At 43.3% G+C, this 21,481-nt stretch overlaps 2 protein-coding genes across 8 annotated transcripts in view; both read left to right on the forward strand.

Annotated features, from left to right (window-relative positions):
- The first annotated feature begins 3,508 nt into the window (after positions 1 to 3,508).
- Positions 3,509 to 11,763, forward strand: EXOC1L (exocyst complex component 1 like). Its single transcript, XM_074865067.1, has 3 exons — positions 3,509 to 3,629; positions 7,258 to 7,388; positions 9,194 to 11,763. The coding sequence occupies exons 1-3, from the start codon at positions 3,509 to 3,511 to the stop codon at positions 9,455 to 9,457; spliced, it is 516 nt and encodes a 171-aa protein (XP_074721168.1). The 3' UTR covers positions 9,458 to 11,763.
- Positions 11,764 to 16,230: 4,467 nt separating this feature from the next.
- The window catches only part of EXOC1 (exocyst complex component 1), a 32,531-nt gene continuing 27,280 nt past the window's right edge, over positions 16,231 to 21,481 (forward strand). For 6 of the 7 annotated variants that reach the window (XM_074866241.1, XM_074866244.1, XM_074866245.1 and 3 more), the window contains exons 1-2: positions 16,231 to 16,345; positions 20,763 to 20,896. In XM_074866241.1, the coding sequence (XP_074722342.1) occupies positions 20,773 to 20,896 (124 nt within the window). In that variant the 5' untranslated portion in view covers positions 16,231 to 16,345; positions 20,763 to 20,772. Of the gene's footprint in view, positions 16,346 to 18,159; positions 18,545 to 20,762; positions 20,897 to 21,481 lie in introns of those variants that run through there. The other variant, XM_074866242.1, reaches the window with a different exon arrangement.

Here is a 21,481-nt window from a genome sequence, read left to right on the forward strand (position 1 = left end):
CATCACTTCCACAATGCCAGTGAGGCTTCACTCACCATCTAGGCAGTTTCTCCAGTACCAGCTGAACTTTTCAAACGGGAAAAACTGATGGAAAATTCTTCCAGAGCTGAAAGTATTTTTCTGAGGCTATTTTTGTCTGTACATTTGTTGCTTCACAACTGCAAAAAGAAATTCAAACAACTGAGAGGCAATGTGAGCTACAGACTGGCTGAGTCAGAATCAGCTTCCTAAGGAGGGCTTTGGCACTGAGTATGAACACCGAAACTTACAATCATGATGCTATTAACACTGGTGGTAATGAAGAGAAGTCTGGGGTATGGGCCTTGACAATTCTGCCAAAGTCCGGCAGAAAAAAAGGGACCGTGAACTGCAAGGCAATTTGTACATCAGTCCCATATTCACGGGGTGGCCAGGTCATCAAAGTTGTGGGCAGGCAACTGGGCATCCCTGAGCCTCAGCTATGCTGAGGAAGGTCTCCATATCAAGGCACTTTCCTGACATGCAGTTGTCTCGGTGTGGAAGTGAGCATTATGCTCGTTTCCTAAAAATAAGCCTTTACAGGGAAGAGGTGAAATTTGTCCTTAAGCCTTGTACTAATAAAATATATCCAAAACCTGAAGCTTAGAGTAACTTTACTCTCCCAAAGCAGGGATGAAAATTAATCTATAGATTTAAGAATCACAACCGTGTTTCCAAACACATGGGACCAAAAGGGAGCAGAATAAATCAAAACCTTCTAGTTTCTTTGCAATCCCTTTCCCACTCATCTAGCCAATATGCTTAGTATCTATAGCAGAGGACGATTCTCCCTAATTTTTAATTAATCATCACTTGGGATGAATGGCTAAGCTACTATCTAAGAAGTCATGGCAGTCCAGTGAAGTTCCCGCTGACTGGAAAAGGGGAAACATAACCCCCATTTTTAAAAAGGGAAAAAAGGGGAACTAAGGCCAGTCAGTCTCACCTCTGTGCCCAACAAGATCATGGAGTGAATCCTCCTGGAAACTATGCTAGGGCACATGGAAAATAAGAAGGTGATCGGTGACAGCCAGCATGGCTTCACTAAGGGAAAATCGTGCCTGACAAATCTGGTGGCCTTCTACAATGGGGTTAGAGCATTGGTGGATAAGAGAAGAGCAACTGATGTCATCTACCTGGACTTGTGCAAAGCATTTGACACTGTCCCACATAACATCCTTGTCTGTAAATTGGAGAGACATGGGTTTGATGGATGGACCACTCAGTGGATAAGGAATTGGCTGGATGGTCGCACTCAAAGAGTTGTGGTCAGCCGCCCAATGTCCAGGTGGAGAGCAGTGACAAGTGGCGTTCCTCAGGGGACAGTGTTGGGACCAGGGCTGTTTAACATCTCTGTTGGTGACATGGACAGTGGGATGGAGTGCACCCTCAGCAAGTTTGCCAATGACACCAAGATGTGTGGTGCGGTCAGCATGCTGGAGGGAAGGAAGGATGCCAGCCAGAGGGACCTGGACAGGCTTGAGAGGTGGGCCCCTGTGAACCTCATGAAGTTCAACAAGGCCAAGTGCAAGGTCCTGCACATGGGCCAGGGCAATCCCAAGCACAAATACGGGCTGGGCAATGAGTGGATTGAGAACAGCCCTGCGGAGAAGGACTTGGGGGTATTAGTGGATGGAAAACTGACTATGAGCCAGCAATGTGCGCTCACAACCCAGAAAGCCAACCATGTCCTGGGCTGCATCAGAAGTGTGGCCAGCAGGTTGAGGGAGGTGATTCTGCCCCGCTACTATGCTCTTGTGAGACCCCACCTGCAGTACTGTGTCCAGCTCTGGGGTTCCTGACATAAGAAGGACATGGAGCTGCTTGAGTGGGTCCAGAGAAGGCCACAAAGATGATCAGGGGACTGGAGCACCTCCCTTATGAGGACAGGCTGAGAGAGTTGGGGTTGTTCAGCCTGGAGAAGAGAAGGCTCCAGGGAGACCTTATAGCAGCCTTTCAGTACTTAAAGGGGGCTACAGGAAAGATGGGGAGGGACTCTTGATCAGGGACTGTATTTATAGGGTGAGGGGTAATGGTTTTAAACTGAAAGACAATAGATTTAGATTAGATGTAAGGAAGAAATTCTTCACTGTGAGGGTGGTGAGACACTGGAACAGGTTGCCCAGAGAAGTTGTGGCTGCCCCCTCCCTGGAAGTGTTCAAGGCCAGGCTGGACGGGGCTTTGAGCAACCTGGTCTAGTGGAAGGTGTCCCTGCCCGTGACAGGGGGGTTGGAACTAGATGAGCTTTTAAGGTCCCTTCCAACCCCAACCATTCTGTGATTCTATGATAATTTTACATCAACATCATTTTACTCCATTCAGTTTTGCTTCTCATCAGCCAGGCCCCATGTAGATCCATGGCACTAAATTATTCTAACAATATTGTCCAAAACCTTTTTTTTTTTTTAAATCCTTAGATTTTTTTACCTCCCCTTCTAAATCTTCACTGCAGCACTCAGTTTTATTTTAAGGTTAGATTCCTTTCTAATTTACATTGAGACTGTAAGAATGAAAAACCCAATAAGCTATTTAGGCCTAATAAACTTGAGCATAAGAATTAGAGGAGAATATCCAAGTTCTATAAGCAGCCAGAAATGAGTCCAAAGGGAAGACTCTCGGGCTCCTGAAGATACTGAAATTAGACGAGTACTTGCCCCAGGAACTTTACGCACGCACCTGGAGAATGGCAGGAACAACAAAAATTTCTGCACATCTATTCATGCCCGAGGTAAAGGGCCCCTCGCCTGTCTCAGCACACCGCGGACGGCAGTTTGCTCTGGTCCCCAGACTGTGCCCTCCTCTTGCGCGGAGGCGACTTCACCTGCTGTTCCTCGGGAGCAGCATAAGGCCGCTTCCCCCTTAGCTCTGCTAACTGCCGTAACGCCGTTAGTAACAGCCTAGGTAAGGCTATCGTGTCGCTGTTATAAACTCTCGTAACTCTTTTATCTGCTGACAAACGAACCGCGCTAACTGACAGCTGCTCTTTCGGCCCGCTGCCTCGCCCTGGCTGCCGTGCGTGCCTGTTCCCCTGCTCAGGCTCTCCCCTCCGGCCGGGGACGGCCCGGGCCCGCGCCCCGACGGCGCCTCTGCCCCGCCGCGGCCGCCGGGACCTCGCTCCCCACCGGCGGGGCAGCAGCGCCGGCCCCGGCCCTCTGCCACGGGAGCGTCCCGCCGGGGCGGGCCGCGGGCCCCCGCCGGCACGGAGAGGGCGGGCACGCGTGGGGCGGGGAGATCCGCGGCCCGGCCTCCCCCCGCGCCGGCGGCCGGAGCCTTAACGGCGGCTGGCCCCGGCGGTGCGGGGGGCTGGCCGGGAGGGAGCGGGGCCCCGCCGGGGGCCGCTGCTGGCGATGCCTCCCCCGCGGCCGGGGGCCCCGCGCGGCCGGGGCGCAGCCTCCGCCGCGGTGCCCCGCGGGTGCGGCGGCTGCGGGGCGCGGGGGGCCGGTACCCGCCGCTGAGCGGCTCCGCGGGGCGGGAAGGGGAGGGGGGGGCGATGTCCTCGCTGGTGAAGGAGGAGCTGGCGAAGAGGCTCTTCGGCCCTCGGCGGCAGCGGCTGCACGAGTTCATCGAGGTGGAGGGCTCGGGCGCCGAGCGCTGCTACCTGTGCGCCGCAGGTACCGGGCAGCCCGCCGGGCGGGGGGCGAGCCTGGGCGCGCAGCGGCGGGGCAGGGGGTGCCCGAGGGTGGCACCGCGGGTGGGTGCGTGGGGACGCGAGGGGCAGCGGGGACGGAGCGGGGGAGCGGGCAGCGGCCGGGGCCGGGGCGGCGGCAGCCCCGGGCGCGCCCCGCCGCCCCGGCAGGGTCCCGGCAGGGCCCCGGGGTGGCTCAGCCCCCGCCCTGCCCGCCGCTGCAGGAACGGCGCTTTCCCCGCTTCCGACTCGAACGGGCTGGAGCTTCGGGAGCGGCGGGGAAGCGGGGCACTTCCCACGGCGCTGCTGGGAGCGCTCGGGACGCGGCGGTGCTGCGAGTGCCTCACCGCCTCTGAAAGAGCCGAACCCTACTCCGGGTCTAACCGGTTTTTCCATGGGAAAGCATAGCAATACCTTAACACTGCGGGGGGCATTGGTAATTTTTAGCGCTTTTGCACTATTCCTGGTCTAATGTCCTACATCTTGTCCCCATTCCTTTGGGAACAATAAACTAGACTGTGGTTTAAATAAATAGACATTTGGGTTAGTAATTAGCACAAACAGTGAGTAAAACAAGATTGCTGTGAGTGGTAAATTTAATTATCTGTTTCTTTACTAAAGTTGATTTCAACGGTATCTGTTTCATAAGGCTTTTAGAAAAAGGTTTCAGAAAAGCTTCTTGGTTTTGTTTGTTTGGTTTTTAATTTCACAACACTGAAAGATACTCAAAAAGAGCAATGCTCTCATTCCTAAGTAGGTTGAAGGGAATGTTTCTCCCAGTCTGTTTCCTCTTCAGGTCCAAAATACATAGAACAGGTAGAAATAATCTATGTACTTGAGACATAGATTGGGTTAATATCCAATATGGGATGATGTCAACCATGTTCTGTGATCATTGTCTTTCTAAACATCTGAAATCTTTACAATATTTAGGTTGTTTTACAGATTACTGGAAATACTGAACAAGCCATGCTCCCTGTGGTCATGTAATTTTAGTAGAACAGGCTTTGTATTTTAGAACTGTAAAAAATAGTTTTAAGAAATGGATTCCTGAACATCATAGAGCTTCTAAATGTACAGAAATACCAGCCTGACTCATAGTTTATAAAGCTATCTGGTAGAAGTATGTTTAGTTGCATGTGGTAGATCTAAACAGTTTGTTGTTATGAAACATCCAAAGAGGAGAAATAACATTATGCACCCACTAAAAATTTCTTTTTAAGGTAGATGAGAACAAGCCGTTAAAGAAAGCCAGATTAACTGATTGGAAGTGTCTGAAAACATAAAGGAAAAATTATGTAGAGTATTAAGAGTGGGATCTCTCTGGTATCCAATATTAAAGTCTCTTAATATATTCAGGCAAAGTCAAGTAAGTGGGGAGTAAAGTGGAAATCTGATTCTGAAAGATGGGTTGCATCCGCCTGCCAGCAGCTACTGTAGTCTGCTGTGATTCGGTAGGAGCAAAACACATTAGCTAAAATCTTATCCCTGCAATGCAACCACAGCACATGCCTGTTGATTTCAAATTACCATAACAACAAAAAAACCCCAGTCAAAATATAGGCAAAGCTTTAGAAGTCTATGCTTTTTGAAATCTATATTACAACAAAATCTTGGTGTGGATGACTGAATAATCTTATTTTTGTGCTATATGTCCAACATTATTCCCCGTCCTTTTCACAACAGCAGTCCCAGATCTTGTGTGAGGGCAATAGTATCCTTTCACTAAATGCTTTATGAACCCTGGAATAATGTGCAGCTTAAATGCAGCCACATTCTGGGATTTTCACAACCCAGTATTGGTATGTCCGAGAAGAACGGTAAGGATAACATCGTATTATGCACAGAAAAAAGTGTTCAGTCCATGGAAGACCTAAAGAAATAGTTTGTGTTCTGTGAAGGCATTGCCATAGCCATGCCCTCGCCCAGAAAAGCTTTTAAAGTTTAATAGAATGACATGGTAGATCTGTGCTCATGTTCTATATAAAAAATTAAATTTTCTTTAACTGTGTTAACTGAGTGTAAGAACAAGCAATATCTAAAATGGAGGAAAAGTAAATACTTTTTTCTTTTTTTTTTTTTAAATAGTCCACCCAAGTTTCACCACTGGGCAGGACACGCTCCTGGTTTTGTTATTCCTAACACATCTGTGCTCTGGCCTTATGTCATATGATTCCTGCTCCTGCATGAGGAGTAGGGAGGTGTCAGTGTGTGGGACCTGGGGGCCACCAGGATATCCCCTTGTATTTCTCACAGGGCTGGGGGCTTTGGGTCTTGGTCTTGTTTCCTTTTGTTTGAACTCTGAGGGAGTCAACCTATTCCCTCACAAGCAAGAAAACAAACAAAATAAGAGAAACTGAAAGTATGAAGAGAACTTTCTAAGATTAGCCTACTGGATTTGCTTGCAAATGAAAACCACTGTAACTTCTCCATAGAAGACAACACAGTGCTGGCCCTTTGGTTAAAAATCATTGAGCAACTATGATGGATAGGACCAGGAAAAAAAGCAACAGTGTTTTGTATTTCCCAGGCAGGGAAGCTATAGGCTGAGAGAAATTATAATCAATTTATATATTTTCCACTGTTTTTCTTTGCAGTGGAAAGGAGGCATATCTTCAATATATATCCTTTTTTCGTCTTTATTTAATAACCATTTTCTTATAAACAGGTGAGAAGTAAGAGATGCTTTAACAGGACTAAGATAAAATTAGTCAGGTTTCAAAATTCAGGCAGTATTTAGAAATTAAAAATTTTGTTCCTGCATCGGTAGCCTTGTGCTATGATGTCAAAATGCTCCTGCCAGACATAGGTGACATCTCGCCCTTACCTTAGGCTACCGCATGGCGTGGGAAAGCGGTCTGCCCTACAGCCATCATACTGGATGTGCAGGAGATTGTTCAGGCTCCTTTTCACACTCATTATTGTGCGACAGAAATCCAATCTGCTATGCAGTGTTTAGTGTAATCAGCCAATAATGGTAGTTATTGCAAAGAGTGTCTTCATGCTCTTTTTACTCTCCTTTCCCATCTAAGTCGGAAAATAGCAAAGTTGCCCCAGGCAACTTGAAGCTTTAAGAAATATTGTTTATGTTATTTTTGTTAAGTGGCCTACTTAAATATTTTATAGGGAAATAAGGCTCTTGCTTTAAAAAAAGTAATGGCTTTGTAAGAGAACTTCATCCACAGCGTGGAAAGTACAGCACAAGTCATGTAAACACAGCACCTTGATAGCGGTTTTGCAACTTTCTGACTCTAGCACACCAAAAGCTTCCCCCTTGAAGTAAGCAGGATAAGTGGATTATCCATACAGATTCAGTGACAGAATTAGGCTTTCATTGCATTACTAGTGAATTCAGCTGAAAGGCTTTTGCATGGACAAGGTTCTCCTTTCACAGGATGGGTAAGGTAAATCCTAAATCTACTAAAAACTGACTGAGAACATGGTGCTATTCCTACTACCTGAGCAAAATAAAACTGTTATGTTCAGTACAGCCCTATACAGCCCTGCCCAACATCATTTAAGTTATTATCTAAAATGTAGTTTGATTAAGTCTTTTATTATTGGAACTTTTGGGAAGTACTTGCTTGCATATCTAAACTATTTTTTTCTTGCAGTGACTAAAAGTGAAGAAGTAGAAATATGTATGGTTAAACACTTGCGAGTGGATCGAGAGGAGAAATATGAAATAGTTGAAAAGTGGTTTTTGAAAGATCTGCAGATGATTGATGGAAAAGAAGCAGATACTGTACGTGTTATGTATTATTATTAAATACATATATTAGAGTATACTTTTCTTGTGTTGCAATTTGGGACACAAGTATTAAAATGCAATTAAAATGCATTTTCTGAAAAAGAAGATTAGGTAGAAAAATAAATCAAACCTCCAAGGAATTTTGGTTTTATTGCATGTGAGAAGCTCCATATCACATTTGCACTGTCGTGGGGGAAAGGGGAGGGAGAGATTTTCTTGTTTGTTGTAATCTTCATCTCTCCAGTTGAGATCTGAGGGACAAGCTGAATGTTTTCTAATCATCATAACTGGGAATAAAAGTTCTCCACCTGCAGCATCCAGTGTAAACTGGAGTTAATTGCATAGATTTTCATGCATATTTGAAAACAAAATTTCGTTAAATATTTTTATGGAGAATGTGACCCAGTCATTTGAATGTATGAACCTATTCTCTATGTGACAGCGTCTTGCAAGTGCATGGTTTGGTGTACCAGCTCACAAAGTTGTGCCTCTTTCACATAGCTTAATCTCACATCACTTGGATCAATTAAATAGTTGTGTATTTGTGTATGTAAATATGAAACAGCTTTGGCTAGATCTGGCTGACTTACTGCTAAAAAAGTCCTAATCTCTCAGATACAACTTCAGAAGGGTAAAACGAGGCTGCAGTAGTACACTATAGAACAATACCAAAAGTAGAATTAAATCCTATTTTACAAAAACTAGAAGAATATGCCAAGGAGAATATATTACTGCATGTATGAGAAGCCATTTTAACAGTTGCCTGTGCATAATAATGTAGTCCAGGAAAAAATTACTTTTTTCCCATTGAAAGTGCTTTCAAATGAACATGAAATAGAATTCAGATTACATTATCCTAGTGAAGGACAAATCAAGAGCCCACAGGAAAGGTTTCAGAGCCTCGCCCCAAGGAAAATGACAAACTGGTTGTTCTCTTTCTGTCCTGTGCACATTGCCCTCAAGTCTGAAACTAGGAACCTGGGAGACAGAGGAGGTGAGCTCAGGTTCAGAGTCTCCCTGCACCCTGCAGTTTAGGCCAGAGGGGGAAAAAACTCCAAACCTAATAATACTTTACATCCTTTCTCCAAGTCGTGGAGATGTTCCTGTCCTTTCCCTAGCCAAGGCAGCCAAAGGATTTCCTCATCTCTTGCCTGCATGAATTTACTTTAGCTTTTTCCTGAAGTGTTCTGCTAAAATATCCTTCAGAGATGATTCAGCCTTCCACAACTGGGATGATCAAAATCTGTCTCATTTTTGGTTAAAGAAAAGCCTAAATGAACCTCAAACTCATAATTATAGGGTGATTAACACTGCTATAAATATGCCTAATAGTTACTCATATCCATAGAATTTACAGAATTTAGCTGCAGCTAGGATTAATTTTGCCAAAGAGCCAGAAAGCACAGAGATTTACAATTTAGGCAGGAAGAGCAATCAATATTCCTCTTCTGACAGGCATATACAAGTGCTTTTCATATAGTGTGTTTTAGGCAACATGACAAATTGGTTCATTTCAAAACAAGATTGTATAATCCCAATAAAGTGCTGCGTATCGCTTGAGCAAATTCTGAAAGTTTTACTCAGGCAAAACTCCTAATGGCAAAGAATAGCAGCTAATTATAAATGGCTACTTTGTAAAGTTTAAAAAGACTCTTTAGTATGAATAGCCAAAATACACAAAGTCCTTTTGAATCCATCAAACTGAGAAAAAGCCCTGAAGGTAGCTGGGCAGAGAACAACAGACTGCCATTCTAACATCTGTAATGAATGTCGTAATTTCATTCTCTCTGTTTTTTCAGGATAATCCATATTTTGATATGCACTTCCACAGAGTCTACAATCTGGAAGCATATAGTTGTGCATCTAAATATACCTTTGCTCGAACGCTAAACAAACTGAATGAAATGTACCTTAAGAAGGACTTGAAGATTGTGAACTTTGATGACACCTACCTAAATGATGATTCAATCTGGTCATCCAACAATAGGGATTGCTTAGTACTTATGAGGATATGCTTCTACGCTTCCAACCTTTTATGTCTCTCCCTGTGTCCTTTGTCCTAAAGATGCATTTTCTAACATTAAAATGACTGGTTGACTTTCACTGACCAGCATTTCATAAATAATCTGATCAAAAAGATAGTAAGTGATATGCAGTATCTGCTTTTTAATGTTACATATAAGTAAAAAAATGGAACATACTTTTTACATAAACAATTGACCGTTCATTTGCATATATTAGGAGAGCCTCACTCTGGCAAATACTGACAAATATGAGAGACTTTCAACATAGGACCAATAATTCTCATGGTCAGTGGTGATTGCTTATGTAAGTAGAGCTCAGCATTTGCTCATATGTTCACGGAGGTATAAATTATCTTTTGTTAATAGCTGGAAAGATTTTTAAAGCATTAAGAGCATTAACAGTTATTTTTTACATCCTAGAAGTAGAAAAAAGAAAGCAACCAAATGAGTTCTGTACAAGAATGATGCACATTTCTGCTTTAACCGCATTAAAGAGATCATGCCTACATCAACACAAGAATCAACCCCGCATCCCGATGAATCGGAGTTTTGCATTCAGGTACCATGGGACCAACTTTTCACCTTTTGGCCTTTCCATTATTTGTGGTACTTAGAAAATGAACGTTCTTAAGCAGAATTGCTTTATATATCAGATGTTTCAGAACTTTTTTTCTTTTATATCATTAACATCATCTTCCTGGCACTTTGTTGTTTATGTATATGAATAGGCCCAGTTAGGGAACAGAAATTGTTTGCTCATGTCTCTTCTCTACCTCTGAACCAAGAGTTAAGAAAATACTACATAAACAGAAGTTGTGGCAACTACAATTACTTTGTAGGCAAGTGGTAGACTTTTCAAAATTCACAGAAATATGAGAATAATTTTTACCAGTTTATAGCTATTTGTTGGCATATTCAATGCACCACTTAAGTGTGTATTAGTAGAGTTACTTTAACATGGGTTGGAGTCTACTGAGTGGTTTGGAAGATCTCACCCGTAACAAAAAATAACAGCTGGACTTGTGACAGCATGATATTACAGTAGAAACAGAGGATGAATTAAAGCTGTATTGACCAAGAGCTGAAGAGGAACAATGTTGACAATAAGAAGCACAGTGATATTTCCCAGTGTCAGTCAGCTAAGCTAGTTGGCTGCTCTTCCCATAGCCAACAGAGAAAGAAATGCCAACCCAAAAGGTGATCGGGAGAAGCTTCTGGTCAGAACATCCTGCAGGAGAAAATTTGCTTTCTCTTTTGGCACCCAAGAGAGTACAGGGAGACTAGCTGTGGACTAAACCAGCTACATACCTACAGCTGACCAATGTAAATAGCTCCTAGGAAGTCACGAGCTGGTTACTGTCCTCTCTCAGTACTTGCCATCTGTAAAATGGGATAGTTGCGCAAGGGTACTGTGACTCGTACTTCACTGTTGTCTTTCACAGGGACTCCCACCTTTGAAAACATTTGTGTAAATGTACTTTGGATTCAAAGTTGAAATAACATCAAATAAGGAAGAATATATTTGAAAAACTGTATATAAAATGTACAGCTTTCTACATTACTTTTAAAATGTTATCCTATTGCTTGTATATAGGAAAGGCCATAACTTTGATTAGCTAATCTTCAGAAGCTATATATTTATTCTAGGCATATGTTGTAAATTACATTCATTCTAATCGAAATCTTAGTAATTATGCATATCTTGTCAGTTGTGAAGATAGTTTATATGGGTAACACAAATCTTCTGGAATTTGTAAGAACTTAAGTCTTACATTTGCCACCTAAATACTGTTAGAGAGAAGGACTGTATTTATAGTAATTGTTTATGAAACGCAGTTGGTCTTTTCAGACTGTCTTTGGGATAATCCAGTGCAAGGATGTGTGTTGTAACATGTGGTCCATAGCTACAACAAGCATTTGCCCAACATCCAGGTTCCACAAAACCATCTTCAGTAGCAAGTATAAGTCAGACTACTGTTACGTATGATGCATTGTCTTGTTTGGACTGTGTATTAATTGTAGAGGTTACAATGTTTTCTGTAATGTTTACAAATTCTTTGCTTAATAGGCACAAGGAGATATTTTCTGGGTGGAAAAGCTCCCGTCATTCATCTTGTAATTGTAATAAAAACATAGAACCTCTAATAAGAAGCACTTCAGAGCATTCTTTTGAAATAAAGTACAGGTATAGTGAATTCCTGACCAATAATTGTCTGTATCGTGTTAGAAACTGGTAAGCTAAAAATGACTGTAATGTTCAACAGTATTTAATGGACTTGCATCGGTAGTTTATATCTTTCTATTCTTGTACTGTATAAATGTTAAGTTGACTATATTAGAAGACAAATAACCCTGCATTTTATGTGGAATTATATGCTATTAAAATCTGTTTGGCATTTCTTCTGTCTGATAAAATAATATTTCAGTTATTCTTCACTAAGCGATCAGACTAAGCAAAAGGAAAGAAGTCCATGTAAATTATTTCAGTTATTATCAAAAGGAAAAATACTTTAAAAGATCTTTGCAGACCTAATCTAGGGACTCCTTTCATTTACACAGTTCTTTGTAAGATGTCAAATACCAAGACACTGTGTAATTGCTAGTGACCTGATTGCACTATGGAAAGTCTTTGTCCTGAAGTGCAGGAGACTGTCACTTGCGGTTAGTATAGCACAGCTGCACCACAGGAGATGAAGAATATGCTAAATTATAAATGGAAAAGGTCTGACAGGCTAAATAGTACATCGTGCAGTTAATGCAGAAGTGTTTCCTACATCACATTTCCTGACATTGCGTATACGGAATACAGTTTGAAATAATTCGTCTGCTTCTCCTGGAAGACTTCTCCAAAATTGAGTAGGCAGAAACTTACGGGAGTAAAGGGTTATCACAAATGGATTTGTAGCTTCCTTATAAAAGGTTTCAACTAAATGATGAATTAATATGTGGGATTGTGGATATAATGTGAATTTTCTTCAGAACAGAGGAATTGTTACCAGACATATCTGTTGCAGAGAAAAGAAAAAATATGGCAGCCTGAAAAGGAAGAAGAGTGATAGTGAGCAAACAGAACTTCATGCTCACTTGTTTAAGAGGCAGAGAGAGAATAGAGGCTTTCATAAAAGACAGATTATGTTTTTTTCCTAAGTGTATTTTTTTAAACTCTAACCAACATCAGAACTAAGAATATGGGGAGACCTATAACAAAAGAATTTGAGAATATTTTGTATGTAGCATTTATCACTACCAGATATGTCTTATTCTATACTTTAAAAAAATACATCAGTTTCCTGCAGCTCCATGCTATAAAAAAGCATTTAATATCATCATTCAGATACGATAGTTCCATATTAACCAAAAAGACACTGGTGAGGTTCCACTGGAGTTCATGGATTTAAGATAATTCTCACAATCTAAGGACCCATGGCCTTATATTTAAAACAGAAGGACTTTTCCTGTGTGTTTATCTTTCATGGATAACTAATCTTTTCTTGCATCTTAAATTAAGCTAATACAAATCAATGCAGAATTTTAAAAATAACTTTGGAAGTGAAACAGAGCAGGGAGGGGAGCCTGTTCTGGACTGTGCCTTAGAGGTTATTTCCCCTTATTCTTCACCTTTGTATGTTGGAGTCATACATAGAGTAACCCACTTCTTCCCACTGAAAGCCTGTACTACTTCTTTCTCTGTCATCTACCTATTCCCCAATATTTTCAGTCACTTTCAGCATATAAATCTATAATTATTGCAGTAAACTGAGGGATTGTATTACATAATTTGTAATATGTAATTTACAAATAGTTTGTCATGAGTTGAAGTCAGCATTGGAAGATCAAAGCCCCTTTCTAAAGAGCAACTGTGGGAAGCTGAAGTAGGTGAGGAGGCAATGGCACTGTGCATCCTGTAAGATGATCTCACATCAGTTTTAACATGTGTAACTACATTTTAGCACGAGCAAACTATGTTTTGTTTTTTTGCCCTGAAGCAAAATTAACAGCTAAAGATGAGAAACTAGAAGAGTTTTGACCACCACCACCAAAAGCTTTATGAAACCCTGTCTAATCTTTTATGGCTGCCTTGCCCAGTCTTTATAGATCTAGCCAGAGACAGTTACATTTTTGTGGCTGAATTGAGAAGTTACCAAACTGTAACTTCTCTTTTAACCTTGGCCCTCATGAATGATAAATTGTAGAAGTATACAGCATATTGTTTTGTAAGTCAGAAATAGAAGTACATTCAGCAAGACTTTGGTCAGTCATGTTTAATGCTTTCAAACAAGCGGAAAAATTATATAGGAATGATGAAATCAGTTTTACATCTTAAAAGTCCATGTTTTGGCTATTTATAACAGTAACTTGGAAAAGATGTCTTCTGTTGTTCTTCATGTGTCATGGCCTGGCTAATAAATTTTATCAACCATACCTTAAAGGCATACTTATGTATTAACATGAATAAATCATGCAGTTCAAGTAATCTGCAATGATTTCAGCCTTCCCTTAATTCTGCATGCAAGCCTTGAAGAAATACTGTATTAATTTACGTGAATAATGCTAAAAATGAGTGAAGTATCTTGACCATGTGGAGAACCTCTGTCACGGTGAAGTTTGAAGTGGAAGGTAGTTCCAGTTCTCACTGAAATCAGCAGCGGCCCAAGTAGCTATGGCCAGATTTGGACATCATTTCTCATGGTGAGATTCCATATCCTAAATGTCACTATCACTAGTCACACAGCAACATTTCTCTCTGAGTTATCACTGCCATCAAAGACTGTCAGTTATTAAGGGTGCTTCTGCTTAGGGGTAAAGCCAAAATCTGAATGCTTTTCACTGAAGTTATATTAATCCTGAAGCTGTGGCCAAATTGCATTACAGTCGTTCTGTTGCAGCTGCTGTTGGAGATGGACTTGTAATTTGAAATTCTGAGATACTGTCATATCGTAATGTGTTGTGTGTATCTTTCAACCCTGGGCATATCTGCATTTCTTTTGTGAGTATACTTGTCTCCTAAAAGACATAAAACTTCCTAATAACTCTGCCATGAGGTCAGTTTAGGACACAGACATCAGAATCAAGCTGACATGACATTGGTTTTGCTTTTGGTGCAACCCATGTTATTTCTCCCATGTCATTTCGCTCTTCTGTTACAAGCTCTTTGACGGCAAGAGCTCTCCCATCATACCAGCATGTGGAACACCTCTTGCAGGTTGCAGTACAGAGATCTTACTTGCTTTCTTTCTCCACTCTTCTTGCTGGTTTATGCCTTGTAATTACACTGCAGGTTTTACCAAACAGCTGAACAGACCTAACCATTCCCAGCTACTGGAGGGAGCTTCTTCTCTTCAGCTCTTTAGAGTCTGGCAAGGTTTTTCAGGCTTTTTCCTTGTTTCTTCCCCTGCTTGAATCACCCCACCTCAGAGCTGGGCAGGAGCTGCCTCAGGAAGGCGCACCCAGACACAGCAGAAAGAAGGGGGACCACCCTTTACCAAGGCACTGCTAAACACCCTCTGGGGTCCCTTCGCCACCAGAGAACCCCTGGGGGCTCACGGGGCGCTGCCAACGGTGCCACCGGCGAGGCCCGGCTCAAACCAGGCCCGGCCATTCACAGTTACCGCTCCTGCCTAGCAATGCCGCCTACCCGCCCCGTAGGCTTGTAGTGCCCGGGCTGGCTCGGCACCGCTTTTAGGGCCATAGCACGACGCCAGCGCTGAGGGGGGGTGTGGGGGAGCAGCCCCTGACCCCTCGCCAGCCCCAGGCCACTCCCCTCTGCCCTCGCACCCTACGGCTGCCCCCGCCCTGCCCCCGGCCCCGCCCTCGCTCTTATTGGCTTGACTCGAGGGTAGGGAGGCTCTGCAGAGAGACCTGGACAGGCTGGAGCGATGGGCTAAGGCCAACGGTATGAGCTTCAATAAGGCCAAATGCCGGGTGCTGCACTTGGGCCACAACAACCCCCAGCAGCGCTACAGGCTTGGGGAGGAGTGGCTGGAGAGCTGCCAGTCAGAGAGGGACCTGGGGGTGTTGATTGACAGCCAGCTGAACATGAGCCAGCAGTGTGCCCAGGTGGCCAAGAAGGCCAATGGCATCCTGGCCTGTATCAGAAATAGCGTGGCCAGCAGGGACAGGGAAGTGATCTTACCCCTGTACTCGGCACTGGTGAGGCCGCACCTCGATTACTGTGTTCAGTTTTGGGCCCCTCACTACAAAAAGGACATTGAATTACTTGAGCATGTCCAAAGAAGGGCAACGAAGCTGGTGAAGGGTCTGGAGCACATGTCGTACGAGGAGCGGCTGAGGGAACTGGGGTTGTTTAGTCTGGAGAAGAGGAGGCTGAGGGGAGACCTCATCGCCCTCTACAACTACCTGAAAGGAGGTTGCAGAGAGCTGGGGATGAGTCTCTTTAACCAAGTAACAAGCGACAGGACAAGACGTAATGGCCTCAAGTTGCGCCAGGGAAGGTTTAGACTGGATATTAGGAAGTATTTCTTTACAGAACGGGTTGTTAGGCGTTGGAATGGGCTGCCCAGGGAGGATGGTGGAGTCCCCATCCCTGGAAGTATTTAAGAGTCAGGTTGACATAGCGCTTAGGGATATGGTGTAGTTGGAAACTGTCAGTGATAGGTTAACGGTTGGACTAGATGATCTTCAAGGTCCCTTCCAACCTAGATGATTCTGTGATTCTGTGACCCACCCCACCCCGCACCGTGGGCGGGGCCCCTTCCGGCCGCTCCAGGCGTGGCGCCCTCCGGTCCGGCAGGGGGCGCTGCGCGGGCGGCCAGGGCTTCCCAGCCTGCCGGCTCGCTGCTGGCGTCACGTGAGCGGAAGCGGCGCCGTGGGCAGCGCGCAGCGGCGGGGGGTTACGGTCGGAGCCGCCGCGCCTGGAGGCGGCCCCTTCCCCCTCCCGGTCCCGGTCCGGCTGGCCCTGGCTCCGCGGTGAGAGTGAGGCGGCCCCGGCACCCTCCGTCTCTTCCCACGCCGCGGGTGTGGGGGTCTGCCGCTCCTTCCTCCGGGGGCTGGGCCCCACCGGTCGCCCCGGGGCGGCTTGGCCGTGTCCGGCCGCCGGGCTCGGGGTGGAGCGGTGGCGGGAGGGGGGCCCCGCGGCTGCGGCTGTCCCCTGCCGGTGGTTGCGCGGAGGGCTGTCTGCGGGGCGGTCTCTGCAGGACTCGCAGGTGGGAGGCGGTGAGGCCGGTGCCAGACGGGCCCTTAGGAGGCCGAAGCTGCTATAAGTAACTTCCGAGTTCTCCTGTTAAATGATTGATCTTTTGATCGACTTTTGACTATGAAGGGCCTTCCCGGGGACGTTACACTTCCCATGTTTTAACCGGATGGGATGCAGAAGTAGCATGTTTTCCCGTTTGCACACTTAGAGAGGCTAAGCAGTGCTCACTGGGCAGCCTTACCAGATTGCTCTGTTGGATCTGTCCCGTGTGTTTCCTGGACAGGCTATGTCTGTGATGTGACGTCTTTGATAGATCTCATGTAGCTGAGGCTTTGTCTGTAACATTACTGGAAAAAACCCCAGTGCAGCAATGTCTGAAAAGATTGTTGGAGACTGGTGTGGTCTTCAGCTCACTTGAAGCATTTTTCTGAGGAAGCAGCTTTATCTCCAGCTCTTTATGCTTAATTCTGTGTTCTTTGGGACAGCAGGATTCACATGTGAAGAGCTTAATGATGTGCTTGGTCCTGGCACATTGTGAAAGTTTTGGTGGCTGTGACTAAGGGGGCTGAGTTTGTAATAGAAGTTGGACTATATGTCAGAGAAAGTCTTTAATCTTGGGTTTAATGTGTTCTGTTTTATGTGAAAGGTGTATTCTGCACAACCTGGACAACTTGTGTTAGCACTGAAATAGGAGAGTCAGCAAGTTGCAGCAGTCTGAATGTGACTTTGAGCAGAAAGTAAAATCCTGAATCAGGAAGGAAAGGGGATATTTCTGAAGTGCAGCAGGTTGTTGGTGTTTTGTGTGTTTGTCATCTGCTGAAGAGTAACAGGAATGACAACATTTGATGCAATTTAGGAAACAAAAGATGGGCCCAGCATTTGATGAAAGGGGAGGAAAATTGTTAGGCAGACTCTGTGGAGTGTTACGTTGCCATAGGGGTGTTGCATAACCAGCATTTCTTTGGATGCCCTGAGTGAGCTCTGTACACTTGATGCTGCTGATCCCAGCTTGGTATGTTTGCCCTTGTTTTCCCAAAGCCCTTGGGTTACTAATCTTTATAACTGCCAGATTGCCTAAGATGAGAGATGTGGTGGTGGGCAGTTGAGCTGAGCCATAGTGGGACATAAGACTAAAAGAAAAGTCAGTGCCTTTTCTGTTTCAAGCTCCGAGGGAACATTTTTGTCTCAGCTGTCTGTTTGCCAGAGAAAGCAACCCAGGCATCTCCAGGAGAAAAATCCAACCTAAAATTTAACTCCATATATCATCTCAGCATCAGGCAGTGTAGCATGTGATGTATACTAATAATGTTTTTAACGCAACTGTAGCATTTTAAGGCACAAGTTCAGAGTAATATTGGAGCTTCCATATTTAAATAAAAACATTGAAATGGGATGTTTAAGTGTTGCTCTTTTTAATCTACCTACAATCTCTCTGTAGTGTGAGGAACAGTGAATATTGCTAGTTACTTAATTTTCTGGAGCTTGGTGGGGTTTTTGTTTTGATTTTGTTTTTTTTCTTGTATGATTCATTTGTGCAAGCTTGTGTATTGGGTGGTGTTGTGCCATTCCCCACCCCCACCCCCCCCCCGTTTTTCTAGAATCTGGTAGGGATGAGACCACGCTTTGTTAGGGAGCCAGGTGATTATACTGAAGTCTATCTCGGAAGTCTCTTTAAGAATTTTGTGACCTCCTTGGGATTTTATTTTTGTTTGGTGTGTGGTTAATTTAATGTTGGTCTTATTTTACCTCTGCATATTCTTCATCATAATTGAACATGGTAGAAATACAAATGCTTTCTTCTTGAGTATGTTGCAAACTTACTTGAAGACATTGCCAAAGAAAATCAGAACTCTCAGTGGATGTTTTTAAATAAACCCGTTGTTAACGCATCCCCTAATCTGAACAGCTTTCTTTTCTTACAGCCCCCTCTCACCCTTGACTTTCTCCCACTGCTGGTTGCTGTTATTGCAGAGGTAAATCACTTGAAGGGAAACCCCCTGAACAGACTCAACTCCTCTCTTCTTCCAGTCTCACTCTACCTCCTTTTCTGTGCCTCTACCTCCTGCAAATCACCTGAAAACTAGTTTTTTCTCCTCATCAGGAGCAGAAAGCAAACTTTTGGGTGTTGTTAGGAAAGTACTTTTGCTGTTAATGGCAGATGCACCTCATTTATGCAGCCTAATGGTCTGATCTGGTGTGTGACTAAGTCATGGACATTAAACTGTATCTGCCAGTGTACCGAAAGGTGTAAAGGGCAGTCCTTGATGGCCTTGTACAATCTTCTGTGTTTGCTGTTACAGGCTATGAGAATGAGTAAGTAATGTCTATTATCTTTCAGCAGAAGTCTGTATTTTTAAGCATTTGGTTAGAGCACAGGGTTCAGGGTCAGCACTTGATTCCTGGAAAAAAATCTCTGGATTTTTACCAAGTGTACATGCTTACTTTCTCTTCTTGAAATATCCTGTTACTCCCTTGCTAGATAAGAAACTTCATAATTAAAGAAATGTTCCATTTCTGAGCTCCAATTCATGCATCCAAGAAAAGGCAGCAAACTAGTCAAACCTAATGGACTTATCTTGGCAAAATTGTGTTGTGGCCTTTTCAGATCTAGATAGCCTTGAAGTCAAACTTTCTACCAGCTACAGAGATGCATTTCTTTATTCTGCATTACTGTAACAATTGCCAGATTCTCATTTGAGGATAGAGAGGAAGAAGAACAGTGTTACATTTAATAGTGTGTGGTAGCCGGCAAGAGCTCTGAAACAGGTCTTTTTTGTAAAACATTAAAATACAAAACAAACCAACCCAATGCTGCATTTCTGGAGGCTTGGAGACTTGTTGCCCTGGGTCTGTATCTGTCCCCATAGTTTGTGTCTTCCAGGGGCTGTTCTAAGGAAGCTTTTATGAAAGAGACTTCAATATCCAGAAGATAAATCCGACTTAAGACTTCAGAAAAACTTACTAAATTCTATTACATGGGCCCTCTGCAGTGCCTTCTGGTTTTATTAATTAAAAAAAGAAAGTAATTTCTGCTTGCTGGGTAAAGTTAGGTTATAAACATGGTGCCACTCATATGTTAATAATAACTTTCTAGTAACTCTCCAGGAATTGGCAATGATGAATTTGACAACAGATAACCACCACCAGTGTTCTTTACAGAGGTATCCTGGGAAAACTGTAGTACAGACTGGGTTGGGTTTGGCTGGTTGGTTTGGGGTTGGTTTTTTGCCACCACATAGAATGTGGTGTACTTACTCTGCTTTAAGAAAGCTGTTTGAGCAGGATACTTGAGAATACTCTCGTAAGGTCGGATCAAGTACTAATTTAGAATTTCTCTTACGATACTAAGGGAGGAGGGAGTGAGGAAGCATACAGGGACACTGATCCTGAATCAGAATGATTTTTTCCCTGTTCCAGAAGAGAATTAGGATGTATATGTGGTACACCAAGACTTAAATGTAATAATTTGTTAGTCTTGAAACTGTGGCATTTGAGAGGTGGATTGAAAGATTACTATGATGTACTGTATTCAGAATATATTCCAGAAATCTTCCTGCAAAGCAGGGAGCCAGACACACTTTTTCTCCCTCTAAATGCTACATTATTTTCAATTTGGTCTGCCTGAGGTATAAACTTGATTTGGTGAAACAGTCCTGAAAATGTAATTGAAGGTTTTAGATATATTTGAAGGATTCTGGACTTTAAGTTTCATTTAAGGTCAGCACTGTAGTGAATTTAGTTTCACGTTCTCCATCCTGTCAAATTCTGTGGGTTTTTTCTGTTCACCTGTCTTCACACGGATTTTTACCGGATCCATGGCATTCATACCCGTTCTAAAATTCTGCCTCTTCGTGAGGGAGTCTTTTTTCTGCATTCCCATTTCAACTTCTTTTGTTAATGCCTCCCATTCCACTTTACTGCTAAGAAGCTTTTTGTTCTCCATTAAATTAAGCAGAAGGATCATCCCAGTGTTGATAAATTACGGTTGTCTAACTGAAGTAAGGTAGTGAGCTTTATGTTGGACTTTTCCCTAAAGTGGACTGATCTTCTACCTAAATGATGCTTCATGATTCATTAAGTTACCTGTAAAATTTAATTTCAAAAAACTGTAGTTGCTCTAAGTGACTGGTTCTTTTTGTGTGTGCATGTTAAATGTGCCTGAATGTATTATGACTTCTCAAAACCTTTCAGCTGAGAGAAAATGACTGCAATCAAGCATGCTTTACAGAGGGATATTTTCACTCCCAATGATGAACGCTTGTTGAGCATTGTGAATGTGTGCAAAGCAGGCAAAAAGAAGAGAAACTGCTTTTTGTGTGCCACAGGTATGTAGTAATTCCACACCATATTTCTTGTCTTCACTTCTGTTCTTTATTCATTTGCATTTGTGTTAGCTTTATTTACAGTATTTATCCTTGCCCCATATAAAACAGATGCTTTCCATTTCTAATGGAGAAAATCAGTTGTATCTTATACTTCCATTATTGCTTCTACTAAAAAAGGAAAAAAAACCTCTGTACTTTTATTTCCAGATCACATTGTAATTTGAAATGAAAGAATCAAAATTATTTGCGTGGACCTGCTGAGCTTTTGAAGCAGGCTTTATATAGTGCTGAAAAGGGGATTTGGTAGGCATCTAGGGTGATCAGCCTAAATAAAATGTAATAGAGTCCTGGGTAGAGGCCAAGGCAGAGGGCTCTGGAAAGGCACAGTAGCTGAACTGAGTTCTAGTGTTCCTTTGACTTTATGTGTATTAGATTGCATCTCTTCAAAAAATTAGGCGCTTTGGTTCACTCTGTCAATAAATTAGCTTGCTAGAATATTTTTTTCCACAGAGAAATCTCAGAAAACATTTGTATTCTGACTATAATCTCTACTTACCTCTGTGCTTTTTCAGTTATGTGGCCATG

Source organism: Strix uralensis, chromosome 4, assembly GCF_047716275.1.
Source record: "Strix uralensis isolate ZFMK-TIS-50842 chromosome 4, bStrUra1, whole genome shotgun sequence".
Lineage (NCBI taxonomy): Eukaryota > Metazoa > Chordata > Aves > Strigiformes > Strigidae > Strix > Strix uralensis.

Excerpts from the sequence above, each read along its gene's own strand:
- EXOC1L (XM_074865067.1), top strand. The coding sequence starts at position 3,509 with ATGTCCTCGCTGGTGAAGGAGGAGCTGGCGAAGAGGCTCTTCGGCCCT. Across the intron at positions 3,630-7,257 it reads CTGCTACCTGTGCGCCGCAG|TGACTAAAAGTGAAGAAGTA; the intron begins GTACCGGGCAGC and ends TTTTTCTTGCAG. Across the intron at positions 7,389-9,193 it reads ATGGAAAAGAAGCAGATACT|GATAATCCATATTTTGATAT; the intron begins GTACGTGTTATG and ends CTGTTTTTTCAG.